Genomic DNA, 25,118 nt, shown 5'->3' on the forward strand with positions numbered 1-25,118 from the left:
ATTTAGCAGAGCACAGATTATTGTACTTAACACCTACTTTCAATAAAATATTGGGTAACTTTCTTTCTCTTCTAAGTGAATGTCTGTGTGTCTGTTTTTTTCCTGATTTCTATGTGCAAATTATATATAGTTTGCCACTAAATATTGTAAAACATTTTCCTGGTTCTGAAATGCATATTTTAAAATGATAAAAAGGCAACTGGGAGGTGGTGGGATAGAATCTCAAGCACCTAATAGGCTTATCCCTAACACATAGGTGGGCTTTGCTATACCTAAACCACTGCTTTCTGACCCTTATTCAGCTTACTCTTGCAGCCATCAAAGAAAGGAGACTCTATAATTTCCTTGTGTTACTTTTTTATCCCTTATCTGTTACAGGAAATGTTTCCTAATATCTTATCTACTTGATCTAAATTCCTCATCACCACCGGTAGAGTTTTGGAATCACCTGTTGGTATTGGCCTGTAGCCTAGGAACCACACATTTGTAGCTATTTTTCTTTATTTTCTTCTAGGTTTGTATCTTGCCTTATCGCTGAGGTCTCAAGCTGGCAAACAAAAGCAAATATTAAAAACAACCAGGAGAAATAACAATAAAAACAGATGCCATCAAAAGGACAAAAGGACTCTTGAGATTGTGCTGGGCACCTAAAAGAGTATAATGCCAGCAGTTGATGAACACAATATGAGAAAAAGGTTGAAATTTTGAGTCCCATCCCAGAAAAGACCCTGTCTCATTTCTGGTAGCTGTGGACTGAACTTCATGTGGCAGAAGCACTTGGACGGACAGGCTTATATAGGAGAAGATAGTCCTTCAGCTACTCAGATTCTAGGCTGATCAAGGCTTTAAATGCCCAAACCATCATGTTGAATAGTAGACACTAGCATAGTACTTTACTTTACTTTACTTCACTTCACTTAGCATAGGTAGTGTCCTTCATCTGTTAGGATCACAGTTTGGTATACAAAATTCATTTTAAAATGACAATGAACCTAATCTTAAAAATAAACCAATGACTGCAACCAAATGGTTAAAACAACAATCCAGTGACTATATTTCTGCAGCAAACCGAACATTTCAGTTTCAGCTAGTATCATCAAACAGCTCAACTCAATATCCTTCCATGTTCATCCCAGCCTAGATGCAAAGGTAAGTTTCAAGGCAATGATGGAGCCTCACAAACAAAATATGCCATACGTGCCTCCAAGGAGTTGCATGTTCATAGTGAATGTTGCCAGTTAACAATTTGGCCTTCACATTTTGATCCTGGTGTAATTTCTGTACTGTCTTCAAAGTCAGCTCCATGTGCAATTCATTACAGTAATCTATCTTGGCTATAACTAGGCCATGGATTACTGTATCTAGATATTTTTTCTTCAGAGAGAGATGTAGGCTGTATGCTACGCTGACACTGGTAAAAGACTCAGCAAGCTATCATTGTGAGCACCCACTAATAAAGTTAGATTAAACAGAACTCCAGACTGGGCCTCAATACATTTCAGTTTTTAAGACTTGCTAATTGCATTTATATCATTTTCTTCCTTTAAGGTGTTCAGGGTAGTAAAGGAGTGATCCATTCTCTCCCTCTTACTGTCCCACAACAAAGCTGTGAGGTTGGTTAGGGTGTAAGAGAATGACTGTCTCAGGATCACTCAGGGATCTTCATAACTGATCAAGAAAAGCCTAGGTCTCTACACCGTCTATCAGGAGTTTCTCATCAGAATCAGTGCATTTTGTCTTGTCACTTGGGCATCAATAACTAATTTTAAAATTTGCATTTGTCATTGATGCCCAAGTGACCAGACAAGAATTCTTGGTGTGGCTCTTGATGGAAGAAGCAATGTGGCAGCAATACATGCTTTCTTGCAAATAAAATCCCATTGTATGTGGTGCTAGTGAGCAGTGGTTCTATATCTTTAGAACTGAACATTGGAGTGCCTACAAAAGTTTCACATAGAATTAGTTCTGGGTATTTTTTCCTGCAAAAGGTAATAATTTTAACGTTTATCTGATCCTTTTCAGTTTTGCTTTCTTTATATGTGGCTCTCAGTATTGTATAAACTTAGTCACGTCTTAACCTTTTTTCCCCATCTGCGCGTGTGAACTAGACTCACCTTGCTCCACAACATAAGCTGTGGTTACAGATAGGTAGCCGTGTTGGTCTGCCATAGTCAAAACAAAAAAAATTCCTTCCAGTAGCACCTTAAAGACCAACTAAGTCAGTTCTTGGTATGAGCTTTCGTGTGCATGCACACTTCTTCAGATACACTGAAACAGAAGTTTCCAGACCCTTCTATATAGTCACTATATAGAAGGGTCTGGAAACTTCTGTTTCAGTGTATCTGAAGAAGTGTGCATGCACACGAAAGCTCATACCAAGAACTGACTTAGTTGGTCTTTAAGGTGCTACTGGAAGGATTTTTTTTGTTTTAACATAAGCTGTGGTGTGGGAAATAGCCATTATTGGTGACAGCTGCTTGAGAAAGTCTGAGAACAGTGGGGAAGCATGACATTGGGCCATGGTTCTGAAGGCAGCCATGCTCTAGATTACATTTCGGGAGCCACTCCTAGGCATTTTCAGTAGCACTGCCCATTCCTGCCAGCTGCTCCCCCCCTCTTTCCTCTGAGCATGGTCAGTCAAGCATGCTAATTTTCCAGCAGAAGTGTTGTCATAATTAGGCAGCTTGTCTGAGGGTTTAGTGGTACTTAACCAGATGTGAAAAGGCTGGTCCCCTGGTCCTGGCTTGCTCACAGGAGCTTTTGCCAGATGCCTTGTCACTGATGTTCACGCTGCCCGTAATGGGCTGCCAAGCTCCCTTTCCCACTGCTTGCCTCTCCTTTTATGCTAAGCATGCATCTGAAAACTTTGTCCACAACCCTCTTATTTGGTTGCCTTCTTAATAAATTTGAAACAACTAGAAAACGGGGCCTGTGTGAGGAGGTTGGAAATCCCTTGTACAAAGCAGGAGACAAATTTAGGTAGGAAGAATGATAGAAGCGCGCTTTTACTAACAGAGAACTACTTTCATAGAGCAGTATATGAGGCAGGGCCATAGTTCTGTGGTAGAGCATCTGTTTTGTGGCCAGAAGGACCCAGGTTCAATGTCTAGCATCTCCATGTAGGTCTGGGAGTGTTCCCTGTCTGAAACCCTGGAGGGCTGCTTTTCAGACAGACCCACATTTCCTTCTGAGCAACCTTGTGGCGGGTGGGACCAGAGGCAAAAGTGGGTAGAGCAACACCCCTCCCCCTGTATCCTCCACCCAAGCAAACAGGAGGCAATATTGTAGTCCAAGGATATTCTGCCCAGCCAGAATTGTTCAAGGAGGCCACAGAGCAGGGCTGGTGAGGGTTGTGGCCTTGGGACAGAAGGCGTGGCTGAGGAGGAACTATGACCTGAGGAGAAACTCAAGATCCGGATAGAGAGGCATTTGGCCCCTGGGCCTGAACAGAGGAGGATTTATGGCAGCCCTACTGGTTCCTCCACACTGGACACTGAACCTAGGGGGTTCTGAAGGGCATTACAACTATGACATAGTGAATTAAGCAGAATGGAAGGTGAGAGGTGGGGGGCACTGAATTTTGACCTTGTACCGGGCTCTGCTGAAAGATTGAAAGAGCAAAGTCTGCCCCTGGCCTGAGGTTCCCCACCCCTAGTGTTAAGCAGAGTTTAGTTAGTCAGGGCGACTCATATTTTCATACCAAGTGTGCTGCAAAAGTACTTCGGCACAGAAGCCACAAGCTACACACTGCCTTGTCATGCTGGGGTAGGAGAAGTGAGGCCAAAATTTGACACACACACACACTTACACCCTTGCATTGCCTTCCCAAAGCCAGGAAAGTGCTAACTGGGCTTTGGAAAGGAGGTGGGAGGACTCTAGAACCCTGTCAGAGCAATCATGCCTCCATCCCAAAGCCCATCTTCATTATCCTGCTTTGGGAAGGTGGCACAAGGGCTGAGGGGCATCACACGTTGCTGAGGGATGCGTGTGGTCCTTGGGCCATGCATTGGACCATCCAGAGCTAGATGGACCAAGGGTCTGACTCTCTAGAAGGCTGCATACCCATTACTGTTTCCTGTGGCTCCAGTGTGCTCCCACCACTGGCCTTTGAAGCCAAGTGCACCTGATGTCAGCCACAATCTATGTGTATCCTCTCTGTAGGGGACCGGGACCCACAACTTTGCTTTGTTTTAAGCTGCTTAGCCTAAGACAGCTTCCTATGTTCCTATATATATTTTGGAGAAGGGTGTAAACACCTTTTGTATTAGTAGTCTGTCTCCAGAGATAGGACATCTCTGATTTGTATGATGCTCTCCTGTTTAGCCAGTCCTGTCTTTAGGCCCAATTCATATGGTCAGTTGAGGTCACAGTGGCTGGCTTCCTCTGACAAGCACAGCATTCATTTCATAAAGAACAATAGCTGATTTGTAATGACTTTTCATACAAGTAAGTATCCTATGATAATTACAGTTACACATGGTAAACAGGGTGGTGAGCCAATCCTGTCATTCTAATATTAAATTCCTTTCCTGACAGAAGCGTCTCCTGATGCATCTGAGGGGTGTGCCGGATCTAGCTGGTGGGAAATAGGGTAATTTGCTATCAGTAATTTTATACCTCTTCTCCTGGTAATGAGAGACTAGCTTTAACTTTGGTATAGAATATTATGAAACAGCCCCCAGATTTTCCAAGCAATGCATTTAAATCAACTTCAACTAGGTGTAAATTGGGCATATACTCAACATCAGCTAGCATAAAAACTTTAAGACACTTTAATTACTCCTTGCACAATCCAGGGTAGTTAAAGAGTGAGAAAATAACTGATTTCTCCCCACTTCTCAATGCATGCTGATGGATGGATTGTAAATGGCTGGCTACTACATAGATTGCACCCTAGGTTAAATGCACAAGTCTGAGATTTCATTATTTTTGACAAGAAGTGTAGGGTGCATGTGTCTGGTTTTGTTTTGAAGCATTGATCCAGGTTACCTTAGTATCAAGATACTCCTTGGGGGTCCAGTTGGGCGTGTTGCACACGTTCTCGCACAAAAAGTCTTTGCTAACTAGAGAATGAGCACTTGTTTTGCAGGGAATTTCTGCATTCTGGGGGTGAAATTTGGTGTGCCTTGGTTTCTGAAATACCTGAATGTTCAACCTAGAGGGAGCTCTGTTACACAGAGAAGATTAACTGCTATTCACACAGCAGTTGCTTTTACAGAATCCAATTATTACTGTTGTTATTTAAAAATTTTATGTGGCTTTTCAGCCAACCCCCGCCCCATAGCCCCCTTTGCAGATGGATAATATATTAGCTACAAAAACTTTCTTGGTTCCTCTCATTCTTCCATTTTGTTATATTATTGGAATGTCAGCATGTCATCCATAATGTTACAAAGTAGTGTTTTCTGATAGTTTTCTTGGGTCATGGTTTGTAGCAGCCATGGCTAGTAATAAAGTGTGACCTCTGAAGCTTCTGGCACAGCAAAGCTGCCGTTATCCCAAGTGCAGCACTTTAGCGTTGCCTTCAGGAGTGAACGGAAGCTGTTCACTTATATGGGAGAGAGGAAAAGAGTGCGCTTTGGGGTTTGTCCTGTGCTATACCTGAGCCTCATGCTCCGGTTTCTGGTCAGAGGTAAGGTGCCCTGCCCTTGAGTTTCTTCCAAAGTACAGCCTATTTGTCTTGTCCCATAAAACTTAGTGGAAGCCATTATGAACTGAAGCACCGTTTCCATAGCCCTAGCCCACAGTCCTGTGCTGAATTCTGTTTCTGTTTAGAGTTACATTCCAGAGTGAGATTATCCTCTTTTGGTGTAATAATTAGGATCAGGCAAAGTGGGGATGAGGATGCTAGCTTCACTGTTTCCTTCAAATGTGAAGATTTGAAGTGGGAAGCCTGGTACTCGTAGGAGCTCTGCATGTGAGTTTCAGTGGACAGGGGTGGAAGAACGGAAATTCATGCTGGCGCCTTCTCCCTGCAGCTCCTGGGCCTGCCTCCAGGTGAGAGAAATAGAATGTTCTTCCACTTTCCCCATTGTTCGTTATTGGGCCTCTTCACCGTCAGGTGTGATAGGCAGGTGTCATCCCCAAGTGTAGCATTTTGCATTTCCCATAGAGACAGAATGACTGCCATTATCTTAGGGTGCGTTCAGAAGAGAGCTCTTATGTGCAGTTGAAACATCACTCTTAGGACCCTTGTTTTTGTGATTGTAATAATTTTAAACTGTTCTTAATATTGCATTTTAAATGGTTGTAACTTATCCTGGGATCTTAAGGTGAAGGGAAGATAAGTAGGAGTAGGAGTAGCAGCAGCAGCATATTTTAAAAGTGCAGTTAATTTCAGATGCAGTTAAGAGTGGGATAAGAGATGGTATTATGATAGAGCAAGTTGGCATTTTGCAGAAACATAATCAGTTGCCTTTAATTTTCAGTATAGTAGCAATTAACTCAGTTTTGTGTTTAGGGTATGTTCTAGCTTTGTAAAGCTCTAGTTGGGTAGGTAGGAGGCACAGCCTAGGGTGGACAATGCTGATTTTGAAAACACTGTCGAAGGGCAACAGAGGCCTTTGAATTCACCAGAGCTATCTTTGAAAGCTGCGCTTTTCTCTTTCTGCTAACAGGAAGTTAAATATATAAATTATTCAGGCATCTCTTCAAAGTTTGTCTGACTTGCTGAATTTCTAATCAGACAAAAATCAGAAAATGAAAAAGAAGAAGAAAAAAGGACAACACAAATTTTATTTTTTATTTTTTTCTCTTGCCCGACTAGGAAAGTACTGCTACGGCTGCAGCTGTACATACCTCTTGTACTCCTTGCCTCTCCACATACACCCATTCCCACCCCTCCCACATGGAGCCTTAGGCCTTTCCTAAGCTGCTTGGCGTGGTCTCACTTTCTTCAGCAACATTCTAACTTCTAAGAGGCTTAATAGCTAGGGAGATTTGGAGGGGAGTGAAAAGGTGGGGGTTTCTCTCTCTTTTTCAGCCCTGGCTTTAAGGAGTTTATTTTCTTAAGCTTATTGGGAAGAATATCGAGTGGACTAGTAAGGAGGTTGTGACGGGCAGGCTTTTTCCAGGATTTGGGAATGTTAAATGCACATGCTGCATTGTGGGCAGTTTTCTTCAAAAATTTCCTGGGGCGTTTCTAACCACTTCTCACAGCTTATTTGATCACTTAGCTCATTTTTGCAGCCAGGTTGATTGCCAGTGAAATTAACTTTCTGTCCTCATTGTGTAGGGTGGGGTGGTGACAGAAATTACCTCAAAAAGAAAAGTATAAACCGTGTCACATAAAATGAAGGAGAACCAGGATAGTGACAGTACAAATAAATGACAGGACAAAGAATGCCCCTCTAGGGTGAGAGGACGTCTTATTGTGAAACTTCCCCAACTTGATGCCTTCCAGATGTTTTCAACTACAGCTCCCATCAGCCCCAGCCAGCATGGTAAGGGATGACTGAAATTGTAGTCCTAAACATCTAGAGGGTTCTGATTGTGAAAAGCTGTTGCAGTGGAATGAACCACTGTTGTTACTTTTAACTTGCTTTGTGTAAGCTTCTCTGAAAATGTGTTTTCATTAGAGGATGTGATATACATTCATAAAATGAAATAAGTGATTGCCCATTGGACATTACAATGAGATATTCAGGGAACTCTGGGACTCAGTTTGTTTACCAACCCTGAGTGCATTGTGGCAATGCCAAGAAGGAACAAAAGTAAGATGGCAGAATTTGGGTCACACTCTGTCACAAGACAGGTCTTCCCTTGATTATCTTACACGAGCTCTTAAAAGTCTGTTGGCATCCTCTGTATCGTGTTAAAAGGCAGCTCACTTTATTATATTATTGGGCAGTGTCCAGGTAAGTCATTTGTGTAGCCAGGTAACTAACATATGGATGCTCAGCTCTGAGGGATGACAAATAATTTGGTCCAAGGCAGCTCTTTTATGGGATCTTACAATTAGCAATTAAAGCATAAAAAATAGTTCCAGGCAGCAACTGCTAAATAAACGCTTGTCACTACTGCTGACTGGGGCTGCTTTATTTCCCTGTGTGTTTCCGCCTCTCTGTATAACTTACGGTGCTGTAAATGCACAGCAGCTGTTAATATGATTCTGTCGATACATTTACCATGGTGATTTGGCAGTATTTGGCGACTGTGTGAAGAAATCACTCACTGGTTGGAAGGCAAGAAAGACAAGCTGTCAATATCTCAGAAGAAATGCTAATAACCCTGGTGACAAATTGTCCCAGGAAGTCTCGAAGGGTTAAAAAAGAGAGAGCATTTCCAGAAACGAGGATTCTTGTTTTTGCTCAAGTGAAGAGAACTCATCTCTCCTAACGCTGCTACCAACTGCTCTCTTGCTCTAGTTACTGGTTGTTTTACCTAATAAATATTCATGGGCTTGTGTGAGTTGACTTAGGCATGCTACTATATAGATTAAAGTGTGAGGGAGAGGAGATTCCTTGCAATGTGCTTCTGTCTGATTTGGAGCAATTCCTGATTCCCATTGCAGCCCCACACCCTCATACTGCATCCCACACCACTGAAGAAGCTGCCACGACCCACTCACCCTAGGAGAGTCTTGTCAAGAGGAGTTGTCTGCAAGGGGGACAAGGAGGTCCCCTTTTTCTGATCTTCCATTCATTCTATGGATCTCAGGATTCAGCCCTTGATGTGAAGTGAACATTTCACACAATGAATCATTTATTACTGTTTTAGACCCCAAAAAGAACCCTTTAGACAAGCCTTAGATGAAACAAGGGTTCCTCTCCTCTCATTCTACATTCCACCTGCAGAGGCTAATAAGTTGTGGGTTTTTTTTAATAGGGTTGCCAGATAACTTCTGTTTAAATATTTCTTGGAACATAACAGTAAATCAAATTACCACCCTTCACAATTTAATCACATGACTCAGGGTTTTTAAAAGAAGATTGTATCAGCATGAAATCAAAGGAGGACAAAGGCTTTGTTTCTCAAATTCCTGCTCCTTAAGTTTGGTGGAGAAAAAACTGAAAATGTGACCATAGGGCACAATAAAAATTAATAAACCAAAAGCAAAATGTCATTATTCTTAAACCACTCCAGCCTCTAAAGAAGTAAGGAGCCCTTAGGAGGGATGAAACCTGTATTTTACAAATACCCTGAGCCCTGAAAACATACACAGTGCCTAAGTTGCAAATTAAAATATGAAAAATACATGATCACTGCTTTAATGTGTGCTGCATGCTTTCGAAATTGGAGATCCATCTGGCTCCCACATCTCTGATTTAGGAGTTTAGGATGTTTAGCAAGGTTTTAAGAAAACTTAGGAAGGAAAGAAACCACTTCAGAAGGTGAAGAGCCCTTAGGCTTTCTTAGTACAGGCATTTCCCCACTTATGCACGATTGACTTGTGTGTGTGGTGCCCGGAAATAAATAAATAAATAGATTCAAACCTGGGAATGATAGGAGAGAGCTGGAAAGTTCTTGTTGCTCATCATGAGACCCTCCCCAGAGGCCGAGGAGGATGTCAGTGAGCCAAAAGTGCAGAAATAAAGATTTTAAAGGCTTTTTTAAAAAAAAAAAAAAGATGGGCTCCACAATGGCGCATGGGAGCTCTCGCTGATGTTACGCTATCCCACTCAACAGCTGTTGGGAGGGAAGCTGTGTTGCAGCGGGCTCGGACACACGGTTCCCTGCATTTTCTCGCACTGTGGAGGCAAAGGTACAGTATAAAACAAAAGGGCATTTCTGATGCCTCTTAAATCACTCTAGTTCCCTGCTTTGACAAGGCTCCCCACTTACATGCATTTTGCTTATATGCACGGGCAGGGATGGTGGGCATTCTAGAAAGCATCCAGATTGGGAAAGGATGCTGTAGCTCTCCTAGCCTTGCTTGTCTAGAAGTTTCTGTGACCATGCTCATTCCATGTGTCTTTGCATGTCCAAACCTTTGACAGGTCTGATATAACATACAGGTTTTTAATGAATGGTTTATTTCCTCTCATTTCCTCTTCCATGTGCAAATGTTCAATGTTCCTTTTCATCTGAGGGGATATCTAAGCATGAAAGGGTGCTGGTTCCACTGAGCCTGTCTCAGCCCCTTAACTGTGTTTATTGATGTACTCATTGTTCTATTAGCATTTTAGTGTTTTTGCAATCATGGCGATAAACAGATCCATAACTGTATCCTGCGGGTGTAGCTGCCCATGTACATTTAGATGCTGATGAGACCTCCATACAGAAAGTGTCTCCAGATGTGCCTCCTTGGCAGTGTGATACCAACATGCAGCGTCCCCTGCAACCAGTGGCTAGGGGGAAACTGCAGGGTACTGGGGCAAGGAATAGGAACAAACTTTATCCAAAAAAAAAGTGCTGGAAAGCGCCAGATTTTGCTGATATTAAGTTATAATTCAAGGCAGTGAACATGTGCTCTGCTGGCAGCAATAAAGATTCAAATCATAAAGTTTTACAGTGGAACGGTTTCTGTAAAAGCATCGTTACAAAGTGGGAACCGTGCCTTTAATTCTTATGACATATGGGACCGCCTGCTTCATTTTGGTCTCAGCACTGTTTAGTGAATCGGTTGGGGTGGTGCAATGGGGGGCGTCTCTGTAACTGAAGTCAGGTTTCGTTTCCACCACCCTCCCCCTTATTCCCTGGTAACTCAAGTTCCTTGAGAGGTGCTAAAGGCCGAGCTAAAGAAGTTACTGTATCTTCATGATTTAACATTTTCAAAACACAGGAGTTTGGGGGGTTTAAGGGGGGGATTTTCTTATGTGTTTTTGACTTCACCACCAATTAGAATAGATTTCATTTCTCTCCATAAAGAAAACAGCTTTTTTTTTGTCTTTGTAGTATTGTCTTAATCACCATTGTCTTTTGTGTGTCTACTCCAGAGCATAGGTTCTCAAAATCAAGAAATCAACTGTAATTTTGCACATACCCCTCCCACACCACATGTACTGGGACAAAGAAGCATGGTTGGTCTCATATTTTTTCTACCTTTGGGATCTTGTTTCTGGTGTGGGAAAAGCAGATGAAAGGAAAGTGCATAGTGTGTCTCATAGGTCTCTGCCAAGTTTTAAGCCCCTTGGGATGGAGGGTTCTCAGGATAGGTCCATTGAGCATCAACCCTTGCTATTAATGTGGAAGGAATTTACAGTCCACCTTCTTATATTGCACTGATTGGAAGGGGTGGTGGTGATTGACTATTAATTGCCATCCTGAGCCAATGTAGACCCTTACTGGGAAGGATGGAGGAGGAATTCCCATCTCTTGTAGCATCTCTTCACATCTCCCAGCTTCAGAGTGCAAGTAGATTTAAAAGACTACTGTATTAATATTTCGTGTAGGATATATTTTTAATACACTGACTAGCATTTGGCCCACAATAACTATTAATATCAATAAAATGCAGTGTGTGGAGGTGCATTTATGGGCTTCGTTGTTTCTCAGGTATTGTTGGAAGCAAGGGTGCAAGCTGAAGGTTGTGACTCTGAACCCCCTGCTGTGAGTTTGGTAATTCTGGATATGTATTGAACTATTTGGGGGTAGCATTCTGGCCCAGAGGTGGACCACAGCATCCCCCCCATAATTCACAAAATAATAGGGTGCATCTGTTGGCTTGTGACATGAAAATTCATCAGGTTGCTTACACGTAATGAGAGAAAGGTCACATTGGAGTGAAAAATATGTTAGGGGGCCACTTTTTGTCCAAAAGCCATATTGTGCTGACCTGTCCTATGAAGTATTTGCTGTCATGATATTTTGACTTTTCTTTGGGGCAGGATCTCTTTAGCCACTAGAAATGCAGCTTCTGCGCCCCCTAAAGAGTTATGCGGTACACTGCTGTGCAGGGTTTAGGAATGATATCAGCCATATGTATGAACATTTCAGTTGGGTCATCATCATCTGAAATATTAATGACTGAATTTCAGGATAGAAGATTAATACATTTAGGTTTCAGGGAAGAAATATCCTTCAAAACCAATAGTTGCTGACAGGGCAGTGGTAGGCAATTTAATCTGTGCCTAGGATACTGGACAGACAGGTTCTAAAACAGCCAAAAACTGTTATTTCCAAATGGAAACAGGAACAGGTTGGGTGTGGTGGGCTAAATGCTAGAGCCAATATATTTCTAGAGCAGAAATTGGTAGTTAAATTAAGTTGCCTGTGAAATTGCCACCTAATCATTTATATCTCGCTCTTCCTTCAAGAATCTTGTGATGCAGATTAAGAGTTTTCCCAGTTTGAGGTAGCTTAGACAGAGGCTTGAATGCTCAAGCTTATGCAGGGAGCTGAATAAGGATTTGAACCCAGGTCTGACTGGACCAAATACAATTGTCTATCCAGTGTTCCAAGATTGCTGTCATCAATCAGACGCAGGTGACAGATGAAGTAGTTAGAGATGAATAATATTTTTTTAATTTCAGTACTTACTTTGTCTGTGTTTATCTTGTGTTGAAGAACTGACTTACAGGGTAATCCTAGCCAAACTTACCTAGAAGTAAGTGTTCCTGAATTCTGTGGAATTTATTCCCAGGTAAGTGGGGCTAGGACTGCAAACGAAGCTGTACTTGGTTTTCATGTTTGATGGTTTCTGTTTAAGGCTAGGGGTTCTGAAAGCTTCTATGAGTTAAACCTGGGATTCTGAAGAATAATTCTTTAGTAGAGTCTGAACAGAGCCTTCCTTACACAATATGGGGATGGGTGCTCTGGGAATAGCTTCTGAGCAATTGCTCCCTACAGAGTCTATGATTGTAGGTCAACCATAGTGATGGTGCACTAAAATTACATAACTCTCATTGGCTTGAAGTAAAGAGAAAAAAGTATGTATTTGCCACTTACTTAGGTCTAAAGATGCTCTTTTGCCATTAGTTATTGACTATTTACATGTCACACACTAAGCTAGGATTGGCTCGCTAGGCTATTTTTGGCTTGTGAGGGTGCAGTGAGGATGGCTCAACTCTAAGAGGGCCGCATGCCAGCGGTGGATATAGCCAAAGCTGCCAGTGCACACTAATGCACAGATGTACACACTCTCATTGCACATACAACCCACATTCCCACCCACCCACCCACACCCTCACACACACACCGTGGTTTTCCAGTGATCAGCAGAGAAGCAGGGGGTTCCTCCACATTACATAACTGGGAACAGATGTTCCATTTCTTCTAGCCCAAGTGCTGCAATGAGATCAGTCTCCAAAGAGGATGCGCGACAGCACATCTTGGGTTTGTGTGCTTTCCAGTTCTCTTTCTCTGGCACAGTTGCAGGGAGAAGGTAAAAAACTTCCACTTCCATTTTACATTGACCATAATTTAGTGTTGCATCCAAATCCTAAATTGTGTTTAGTCTTATCTAAGGTTTTATGAAACAAAACAAATTCATAAGGTGGAGCTTAACTTTGACTTGTTTAAGCAAACCATACTTAAGGTTAACCACAGTTTGTCTGGTCTCGGGCATCATTACTAGTTGCAGGAAAGCAAAAACTTTTGAACTCTTCCCACATCTACACTGTAGGAGGATCACTGGTTTGTCCTTGTAACACTAAACCATGGTTTACCATTTCATGCTAACACAGCCATTATGTCTGTCAGTGCAGCTGTCAACCATTTTATTGGATTTTTGTGACAGTGCAGCTGAGTATCCCTACGTACACATGTTATGGCCCAAATTAGATTATGGTGTGCAGAAACCAGGCACTACTGAACTTATCCTAATGTGTTCTGCAACAGTCACAAAAGTGTCTGACTGGATTTGCAGGACTCAGCAAGGGATGGTATGGTACTGCTTCCTTGGAGGAGCAGATCGATAACAGAGGCTGGTGATACATGAGGGAAGTTAAGGATGGATAATCCGCTGAATTTACATGACCCTGACTGGCCTGTGAAAGGCTGCAGTTTTGTTGGGCAATTTTCCATTTACTTCCTGCCCATTGTATTTTAAAATTGCCACAAGATTAGTTTGGGTGCGTGACAGGGAAGCTGACTTTTGTGGTTCAAAGGAGGCACTTCAGAAAGGAATAGAGTTCCTAACTATAAGAGGTTTGTGTGTGGCTGATCTAGCACATTCCCATTCTTGCCAAATTCCTGGAAGGTCCTACTGTTTTTGTGCTTTTATTGTAATTACATTGCATTGCTTGTTGTTTCTTGTGGCCCTTTGAACCTTTCCTTTAGGATTACACCACCTGCTCCTCCAGCTTTGTCACTTGTATGTGTTAAGGTGGATACTGGTTTAAAATTAACCAGAAGAGTTAATAAGATATTGAAGACATGCTTCTTTGTTGTCCATCAGTCCTAATGGCAAACTCAGGTGGTGAACGCTGACAGGACTGGAGCCAAAAGGGGGCCACGGAGCAGGAGAAGGATATATGGTGCTGGTGCTAATAGCATGCTTGGGGCACCCAAGGTTGCCATAACTTCAAAAATATTTTAAAAGTCAGACCTAAGAGTTCAACATCGCCTTCTGCAAGATCTTAATGAGCACTGAGCATGCTCAGTAGCCATGGAGTGCTGAATGTCAGTTGGAAAAGGAAAAGAGAGAGGGAGAGGGAATGGACTGGAATATCCTGAAGTATGGCATGGCTGACTGGCAATCTGCACAGGAGTACTGCTGTTAGGAGGTGAGGAAAAGTCCAATAGAAAATATGCTACAATAAAGGATACCCTGCAACATTCAGTGTAGGCCCATTTGTCTACTTCAAAACCTGCAGTTGGTGACACAGTATGGATAACATGATGCTGAAATTATGTGCAGTAAACATTTCCGTATACAGTACTGATATAGGACTGCACCAAGCTGTTCTTACGTTACAAAATCAAATAAAAAACCCTCCGTTCCACATTTAGGTAAGAGACCATTTGGGAGGGGTTAAATCCCTTCCCCACCTTACCTCCCCCTGCTTAATGTCTGAAGGAGAAGTTTTGGATTTGACCCTCCCCCTTCTTGGCAGCTGGCCAGTTTATGAAATAGGTAGAAGGAGACAATAGAGTTGGTGCCAAAAAGCTTCAGGTGATTCTGTCTGCATCATTTTGAAGAAAGAAAGAAAGATGACTACCTTTAAAATGGGCAAGTCACATTTTGGACTGTTCAGTAGCTCTTAGCACAGACATGTATAAATTATTTGTGTTCAGTGTCACTGCAGATCTCTTTCCTATTTGGGGCTTTAATTTTTTTTTTTATAATGACAAAATAATAAAAAAACTAATTAAAAAGGGCCTCGGCCAATAAGGAACTTCACAATGACAAAGCAGCAAATGTGCCTGCTTAAAACATTTTTATTTAGGCAAGCCTATCCAGTCATGTAGATGTTAGTGTGTTTTGGTGTTTTTCACTGTTAATTCTAATTACCTTTAGATGTTTTTAAATGTTTTAAACTGTTTTTATTGATAATGTTAGTATTTATTGCAAACCACTTAGAGGCTTTTCCACAGCAAGTTGTATATAAATTCTGTTAAATAAATAATACGCGAAGGAAGTGCTGCGATAATTCTGTGCATGCACACTGGAGAAACAAAATACAAATGGATGCAAGATGGCATTTTCCACTTTTTGTGAGAGCATGTACACAAGTCCTTTAAAAAAATGTACATCATGTTTAAAATAAGATGTAAAATGTGTAAACACTTGTGAATATATTATTATTATTGTTATTATTGCTGTCCGTATGACCTACATGCCTACATACATTTTGGGCCTACTCAAGGCCCAAGTTCTTTTTCACTGTTTCCTGAGAGAGAGGGAGAGAGTACCTGCTGTTTCCAGCTTTACGTAAAGTATAGAACTCCCTCCATGTTTATCTACTTAAGAAATTAGGCTTCTCAACCTTTGCAATAAAACTATCTCACCCCTCCCCCGTCCCCCCTCAGATTCATTTGTTGTCATCACAGTGGTACCCTCCTTACTGTGTTTTAATTCCAGTCTCTAATCTCAGCGCTTCTGTGATAAATTAATTGTAATGATAGAGGCCACAGTTACGAGGGTTGCTCCGCTTGCTTGTAATCTGAGCGACAGGTTTAGGGCCTGCTTTATTTAAGATGCAAGGGTAATTACATGGGAGTTCGCATATGCAGGCAGAGAGATATGATTCATTCTCCCGGCGACGGCCATGACACAGCTGTTTGTCGGATAAAATAGCGGAGCCGTGTTGTTACAAAATGTTCTCCTTATTATACCTCATTAAAAACAAGGCTGCGATAAGTCAGTCCTGGCAATGAATAAAACGTATTGCCCCCTGTAAAAGCTGATAGGAAAAATGGGGCTCACCCAAGCAGTATCGGGTCATTTATTTATTTTTGAGACCTCTCCCATTCTCTTTACTTTATCCCTCTTTCTGTACTTTTGAGGCCGCCAAAGAGATATTATTTCCCCCCACTTTGTCACCCATTGATTTTGTTCGCTCTCTTGTGCTACCCTGCTTTTTCCCAGTGTTAACAGACAAATACAGAAAGCACCGAGAAGCAATTAGCAAAGACTTTTGCCAAGAACAAAAGAAGGGATTTGTTCTTCTCAGCCCAACATAAGTTGTTCCTCTTCACCTTTATCAAGAGCTACAGGCATCTGGAAAGGTAAAGATCTTTATGGGGCTTGACTCTTTAAAAAGCAGGTTGAAAAAGAAAAAGACCCTTCCTTAAAGGCAAGAGAAAATATCCCCTCTATTCTCTTTCCCTGCCCCCCCTCCCACCTTCACAGCTTCCTTTTTTTGCTTTTCATTTTTAATAGCCTTAAGTTTAAAGTGTTGTGGGTTTCCCTCCTCTCTGTTCTTTGTTACTCTGAAAGAAAACAAAAAAGTTGAAACAATAAAAAGGCAATGTGGAAAAAAGTGAGTGACTTCTGAGAATGGCATCAGGGTGAGCTGTCGAGGAAAGGGCTCTCTGAACTGGCTTGCTGGAGCAGCTGTATCAATCCTGCATCTGCCACAGTTCCTGGGTGCTGGCGTTCAAAGAATGGCTTTGGTTTGTATGTGCTTGGATTTCTTTTTGAATACACACTTTAAAGTATTGTGCTCTGCTGGGCTGCCCAGGATTTGGATTAATTATTAATTTCTTTGTCACTTTTCTGGCCTAAGGGTGCTTTTTAGGCTTGATTTTTACTGATGGGAAAAATCAGATCTGTAAGGCTGAAAATCCTCTTCATTCTTCTCAACCTTTTCTAACATCTCCTAGAACAGGGATAGTCAATGTGGTGCCCCATCATTCCTGGCCTTTTGCTATGTCGGTTAGAGCTGAGTTGGGAGTCCAACATTGGGAAGGCTATTTGTTCCCTGTAACCTGCACCAAAAAAGTGAGCATGAAGTTACCTGTCTATACTGAGGAAAACTGAGGCCCCTGCTTACTTAGTATTTGATCGAGCCAGAACCGCTTGGAAGGTATTTCAGTTTATACAAATGTTCTGGTAAAGGAGGGGGGCAGGAGCACTTAATTGGTTAGTCAGCTAATTAACCCCAGATTATCTATAATGTTCTTAGAAACCTTACTGCACAATGAATTGCCCCCAAAATTTATTACCTTAATGCAAAGAGGACATAGCTTAATTGTGACAGAAATTAAAAAGAATAATCTGTAGAAACTGGTTTATGATGCATGGTACCTCCTGTAACAACAGCAGCAGAGTAGTAGTAGTAGTAGTTGTAACTATTATTTTTTCAATGCTTTTTCCAGAAAATAACATATTAGAAAAACATAAAAGAAGGGAAGGATCAAAAAGTTGTGCAAAACTCAGGAAAATTAACGATACATAGTAGTACACAAATGATTTTTGTGCAATCCTACCCAAATAGATACCAAGATTATTAAGTTTATAGCAAAGAAGCTTAAGGCAGTATACATCACTCTCTTCCATTTTATCTTCACAATATCTCTGTGAGAATTTAGGCAGAGAGGTAACCACTGCCTTAAGTTTGTCTGTGAATTTTATGCCTGAATGGGGATTTGAACCTAGGTCTCCGCCTCTAACCACCTTACCACAGAGGCTCACATAACTGTGATTAGGGCTGGGTGATATTGGGTTTTCAACATCGTGGTGTATTGCCAGCCAATCACCTGGGTTTGGCGATATACCGCAATACTGAAAAAACCTGCAATGGCCCCAGCTTGTGAGATGCCAGGTGAAACTGCTGCAGCTTTCATCTATCACATTGTGGGCTGTGGCCAATACAGCTGGCCCCAGCCTTCTGCTTAGCCAGGGGGCAGAAAGGCTCCTGCCTCCAGCTGAGCGAGACTTGAGGCCCCTGCCGGTCGTGCTGGAGCAGCAAGGACCTTGGGCCTCCTTGGCCAAGCTCCCTCTGCTTTCGCTTGTATGGGGGGGGTGAGTTACCTTGCCAGCTTGCCCCCCACTCCCTGAAGACGGACCAAGCGACAGTAGCCAAGGACACAGAGCCTGCCTTCACTTTCACACGTGAGGGTGCGCTGTCTCTTTCCTCTCATGGGGGTCGTTCACCCCAGGAGGAATGACGCAGCCCACCCTCCTGGGAGAAGTTCGTAAGGTGCGGGGTACAAAGCCACCCTATCCGCGCCTTGCAGAGAGGGGCTGTTGGAGGCTGCTGCCCAGTGCTGGCCCACCAGCAGCAGCCAAGAGCCCCTACACTGCCTGGCTGCCTTCCACCGGTGCTGATTCAGCTTCATTTTCCCTCTGCTGGGGCAGAGTACAATGGTGGTTTCATCGGTATGTCGCTGGTAAAACTGCCGCAATTTGAGTCCCTCTGCCTCCAGCTCCCATCTAGTTTGTTCATCCCTCAGTGCGCTGGGCGCTGGAGGCAGTGGGCCTCAAGTGCGGTGACATTTTCACCAGTGACATACCGCTGAGTGAAGCTGTCATTGTGGTCTGCCCCCACATACCGGTCCTGGGCGATATATTGATATATCACCCATGCCTAACTGTGATAAAAGTTTCTTCCTACTTCTGTGTTTCCCGTGATCCCAGAACAGCTAGTTGCTGTGGCAACAGTATCTTTATTTGGTGCAGAGAACCCCAACCTGACATGGTGGCTACAGGTGCCAGGTTGGTGGTGCTGGGGTTTTGTTTGGAATTTTTTGGAAATGGCAAGCACTTTCTTCACCTGTGGAGGGGTTTTACTGAATGTGTGTGTGTGTGTGTGTGTGTTTGTGTGTGTGGTATGGAAGTGAGAGAGTGAGATGGACATGAGAGAGAAAGAAAAAAATACACACAGGATTCCTGTTCCCGGACCCTTCTTGTCTCAGTGAAGAGTGCATAAGCGCTCCCTCATTCTGCCCTCTTCCATGTCCAAAAGGGCCCGTGAGCCTCCAATCATGCGTCAGCTGGATGCAACTTAAATGGTTGCTGCCTGTGTGGATATATATGTATAAGTATTGTATATGTAAAGTGCTTGTGTGTGAACGATGCATATGTGCCTGTGGTGCTGTATATACGAGAGTTAGTGTGGTGTGACCACCCCGATTATTTTTCCTGGCACTGGGGTATGTTCCATGTTATTATTAGACAGCAACTGTGTGTGTGTGTGTGTGTGTGTGTGTGTGTGTAAATCAATATTGTGTGATTTCCATAGTCAGAACCAGCAAGACATAGGTGACTTCCTACAGCAAATATGAGGTTGCCTTGGGTAGGGGGAGTTTGTTGGGGAAACAACAATGACTGTACTCCCTCTAATTGTGTGCTATGGCATGCCCCTACAGCAGCCATTTTGTGTAATTCCATGCCCTCACAGCAGCCATTTTGTGATTGGCACCACAGCACTTTGTCAAAATTTGAAATGTGCCCGCTGGTCTAGGATGATGGCTGGCATCGAGCCAAGCTGTGGCATAGATCTGCCACAATGATGTGTGTATCAAGTCTGAGTCCATGTTATGTGAATTTTGTTCCGCTGATCATTGCTCTAGACCAGATGCTTCATTATTTGTGGTGTGTCTTGAGGGTTTGACTTAGGCAGAGACTTCTATTGTACCTGTTCCTAGCTGAATTGTAGATTTGCTTCCCATTACTACACTGTGTTTTGAGCTCCTATTGCAGTTTAGTAGCACCCCATAGCTTATTAGCAGGTGGTAGGATGGCCATATGAAAGAGAGGGCAGGGCTTCTGCACCTTTAATAGTTACATAGAAGAGGGAATTATGGCAGATGTAGCTTCCGTGGCATTAAATCTGCTGAAATTCTCTCTTTAATTCTTTCTTTAGCTTCACAACTGTTCAAGATGCAAAAGCCTTCCCCTCTTTTCTTTTGGGCATTGTAGCAAGTGGATTTTTAAATGTAACTGTGTGCGTTTGCTTTTACTGGCCAAGTAGAGGTTTCACAATTCAAACCTGAATGAACTTCCCGAGTACTTTCCTTAAGGGCATTTTTAGCAAATTTGTAAGGGAAAGGACTTGATTAAAGTAATTATTGAGACAAATCTATGTGGTTTTATCTTTCAAATTAGATGAGAAAGTCCAAAGTAGCTAGGGCAACTTGTTACTTGACCTCTATAACTCTCATAATCTCTGCATGCAAACCTCTTCCTAGCTCTCTGGCCTTTTCTTCATAGTTCTTGAGTAGAATTGAACATTGCACTATTGCAAATATTCTGTCTGTGCAAGCGTTTCAGCTTGCCAGACAGAATGTCTCTCCTTCTCACCCTGTGTGCTATCCTGGGCATTTTCCTGATCCCACCAGAGCCATTCCCAAGGGGCATGTGGTGGGGAAATATGAAAGGCCTATTGCACAAGTGGAAGCACTTACACAGGGCTTCTGCTGATGTGGCTCATTAGATGAATTCTGCCCCTTAGTCCCAAGCAGGATTGCTATGCCTTAGTTCAGGAATGGTCAGCATATGGAGCCAAACAAAAAATATACTCTGACTCGGTGAGTCCCAGGTAAATTGCAGTTTGGTTTAAGATGATCAGTGTAATTTGCACAGAGGTTATGGCATCATCCCATAATAGGTAGAAGTGTTATCTTTCTTAAATGACAGTGGGATTATTAAACTTTATTGAAAATAATAATAATTTTCTTACCTATACCCTGCCTAACTGGTTGTGTTGCCCCAGCCACATTGGGGGGGGGGGGGGAATACAAATGCGGACCTTCTGAACTCTTGAAATGCACAAGTTGTGAGATGTGGATAACAATGGATTTGGGTATGCTTTTATATAATTTCTTTTTGTGCTGATTTCTGTAGCCCAAGGGTAAACAGAAGCTCCTGGCAGGTGAGCCACTGCTGCTTACTTAGGAAGGGGAGAGGCAAGGTGGTGAGGAAGGTGCAGGAATGCCACACTGACTCCACTAGCGTGTTGGTACAGCGCTTACCTCTCTGCTGCATTACCCCTCCCAATAAGCAGCAGCAGCTCGGCCCCCCCAGGAGGTCAGGTAAGCATTTCTGCTCCACCGCACTGTCCACTAGTGGGAGTAGACTCTAAATCGCTTCGGCTACCTTTGCTGTGCCAAGGTCTTGCACCCTGAAAAGTTTATCCATTTATTGATGGGTAAGTCACTGTACAGAAAATATTTGCAACAAGAAATGCCTTGGTGGTTAACTATGTTCCCTCTCCTATTCTACCGCATATGTGCAAATTCATTTCCAAACACAAATGCAGTCACAAAGTCTAGAAATGTTCGAACGGTTATAGAATTTAACAGTAACCATCGTTACAGGTTACTACTTTGTAAAAGTATACTTTTATTGTGTATTATTTGGATTCCACATCCCTTCAAGTTACGCTGTTGATCCAGACACCCCTACCAACACTGTCTTATAAATGCTAATTAATTGTACAGGCTGTGTTCAAATACGTTTTACTCAGAATAGACCAACTCTAATGTATGAACATGACTCAGGGTGAACGATGTGTCCTCTAAGCAGTACCTGATGAGCAGCATCATGAGAGGGCTGTTTCCAGCTACCCCACCCTTTGCCCTTAGAGTCCTTATAAGTAGCTGCTACAGGAAAGGGACACTGGGAGGGGTGTTTGTAGGACTAAGATGAAACTGTGATGCTCCCTTGTTATTTTTGATAGTGGATGCTACATGTTGTTTAAGTAAATCTAGGTATATTTCTAGTACTGGAATGCTGGTTTTTGGTACATGATTACATTTGTTATTATTCTGCTGTGTTATGAAATTGTTTTCATAGTGTTTGTTTGAAATGCACCCCTGTCTCTTTGTTGTGAGCAGCTTTTAGCATGATTTTTGGGTGGAAGAGCGGCATACAAATTAAATGAATGAATGAATGAGAATGCTCAGCTTGCAGAATGTGACCTTGTAGGATGCTGAAACAGACTAGTTGGTCAATCTCTGTAAACCCCCCCACACACCATTGCCTTTTGTTTAGGGTTTTCCTGCAAGGAAAGGAGTCTGTTATCCTTAGGGTCTATTCTGCAAGGGATTAAACATGTCATGGCACACTATGAGCTAATAGTTTAGATATGTTTTCAACTAAAGAAGTAGTAACTGGAATTTGGATTTTGATGGTCAGTCTTTAAAAAATAATATTTTTGGTGTTGAGATCTTCAAAACCTCAATAGTGCAGCAGGAGAAGTGTTTGTTTCATAGATTCTGAAGTCCTTCAGTCAAGGCACAGTTGGTTGCTAAATGCTGCTAAAGGGGCTAGATTCCATGTATGGAAGGACAGGCTGGTTGGCCACACAACTGCTTCCACTCATTGACCACAACTACCTTTCAACTTCTGAAAGGTAGAATTAAGAAGAGTGGCCATGTTAGTTACGAATGCAGTGGGCTTGAGTGCCTGTGAGTGAGCACAAAATCCAATCCCTCTCATGGTGCTGACTTCAGCATAGTGGACTGAGGTCAACTGCCATAGTCACCAAATGGTGTTTGCTCTCAACGCCTCAAGAAGCAGGTGAGTAAATCTTGTGGCAAGCTTTGTTACTGTGGAGCTCCTTTGTATTGCACACAAAAGTCTACCAACTCTTTTATTTTTGGCATGTGTGTGTGTGTGTGTGTCTGTCCTCTGGAGCCCCTAGATCACCAGCAGTAGCAGCAGTGGAGAGGGGACAATAGGCTTTGTCAGGGCTGGGTTTCTCTCTTACATCGCCTCTGTCCTAGGGAAGGGGGGAGCCTGTGCTACTCAAGGAGGCTTTGTCTTGCTGGGTTTTATGCACTCTCTTTTGGAGGTAGGGATGGGGTGGGGGAGCAGTGGAACTCCTGAATTTTAATCAAGTTGAGCTTTGAAGAATTCAAGGCGGGGTGGGGTTGTTGAGAAGGAGGGGAAAAGAGGGGGTTGTTGAGGAGAGGTTACTTTCTAACTTAGACCAATGTGTCTGTGAAGGGGTTCTCCCCCCCCCCCAATCAACATTTGCAGCACCCATTTTGGCCATTGAAGCCTCAGGTTTAGAGTATGTTTTTTTCAAGATTTGGGGGAAATGGGTGGTGGTGATGGTTATGCTATTTGATTGAAGAGTGGTAGGCAGCTGCTTTGTAACTGTTCAGCAGTGGCAGCAGACACTTGTGGCTGTGTGGAAACTTCTGCCTGAAATGTGGGTATCTTTGAATGGCCGCTTCTCTGTCCAGGGAAGCACCAGCCTAACTTATTTCTCTTGCCAATGGCAGATTTGACTAGTGTCAGCTAAAATAATTCAATCAGCTCAGGCTGTCTTTTCTCCTTCACTGAGAATTCAGGCTGGCCACAGCATAGATCATAGCAGCCTGCTTTGGGATAGCTGCCTAAATGCCAAGCGAACTATTATGGAAATATCTGACCCTGTCAGCATGAACTTAGGTAGAGTGTTAGGACTGGACAAATTTGTGGAGGATAAGGCTATCAATGGCTACTACCCATGATGCCTGTGTCCTCCCTCCACAGTCAGTGGCAGTAATGTTTCTGAATACCAGTGGAATCCATGTGGGGTGTGTGGGGGTGTGCGTTCTTGTGCTCAGGTCCCTCGTGAAGGTTTTCCACAGGCTTCTGGGTAGTTACTGTGCAAACAGGATGCTGGACTGGATGGGCTAATGCCCTGATACAGGAGACTCCTCTTACAGGCAGTCTAGGGGTAGAACTATCAGCTCCCTTCATTTTTAGTCTCTGTTGCTCTTAATAGAACTCAGCAGGGAGAAAGTTGGAGACAAAACTAGAATTAGTTGGTTACTTCTCTCATTGGCGCTGGCTACATCTACACTCCCTGGCATAGCTGTCAAATTTTCCCTTTTTTAAAGGGAAATTCCCTTATTCCGAATAGGATTCCTCGCAAGAAAAGGGAAGAGTTGACAGCTATGTTCCCTGGCTGCTGCCATACTAGTCCCAGTGGGCACCAACCACCACTGTTTGAGAGGCAAAGGGTGGCATGACACACTGTGTAAACCTTTCTGAAGCTCCTGATCAGCACTGAGATAGCAGTGTAGGGCTGGTAGCAAGGGGGCTTACACTTTTCCTTCCGCACTGTGGTTCCAGTGAAAACCCCAACCCCAAATCTGCTATTTGTCATAGGAGGGAAGATTCCCTTACCTAACATATAGCGGCTTCTGACAGTAGCTGTTTGTTGGAACTGCAGCATGGGAAGAAAGAGTTTTTAAAAGATTTCTAGATTGCTGGCCATTAGAATAATTCTGGAGCTATAGACAAGGGAGTGCCTAGTAGTCTCACTTCTCTTTCTAGCTGCTTTGTGTACTCCTGCTAACTTTTCCAGTGATACTTTGGTATTCAGGGCCACAGGGCCACTTTCTTTCATGGGAAGCCTTCCAAAGGCCACATGCCAGTAGTGGGTGGGGTCAGAGGTAAATGTGGGCAGAGCAGTGCATGCGGCTATCTAGGTACAATAGGCTATATTCCAGCCTTGCAAAAATACACACACACACACCCTTCATCCAGGCAAGCAAGAGGCATTATCACATTTGAATGACACATTCTAGAAAGGCAAAAGCAGAAAAGGGTCATTGAGAGGTGCAGCTTTGGAAGGGAGATTGGCCTAGGGAAAATCCCGAGGGCTAGATAAAGAGGCCTGGGGACATTTGGTCCCCAGGCACAGGCTCTACAGTTTACACTCCTGTCGTGATCGATTCATCTGTATCCCCTCCCATCTGCAATCTGCTCATCTTATATATGTTGCTCTCTTAGCCCGTTTTCACATCAGCTGCTTTGCTCTATTTTTCTTTGTACAAACCTTCTGAACACTGTTCTATTTTAATTTCTTTCAAATTTACATTTCTGTCACTTTAAACCCTTTTAAGCAGCC

General features: G+C 42.9%; 1 protein-coding gene across 10 annotated transcripts in view; it reads left to right on the top strand.

Moving 5' to 3' along the window:
• Positions 1–25,118, top strand: part of RNF220 (ring finger protein 220) — a 327,501-nt gene that overhangs the window by 27,821 nt on the left and 274,562 nt on the right. Inside the window, exon 1 of one of the 10 annotated variants that reach the window (XM_081914738.1) lies at positions 14,516–14,606. The exons of 8 other annotated variants lie outside the window; for them this stretch is intronic. Coding sequence is in view for 1 of the 2 variants with exons in the window: in XM_081914748.1 (XP_081770874.1) it covers positions 14,560–14,606 (47 nt within the window). In the remaining variant the exon portion in view is untranslated. Of the gene's footprint in view, positions 1–14,515; positions 14,607–25,118 lie in introns of those variants that run through there. One more of the 10 variants, XM_081914748.1, reaches the window with a different exon arrangement.

Source organism: Podarcis melisellensis (assembly GCF_964234715.1).
Source record: "Podarcis melisellensis genome assembly, chromosome: 6".
Taxonomy (NCBI): domain Eukaryota; kingdom Metazoa; phylum Chordata; class Lepidosauria; order Squamata; family Lacertidae; genus Podarcis; species Podarcis melisellensis.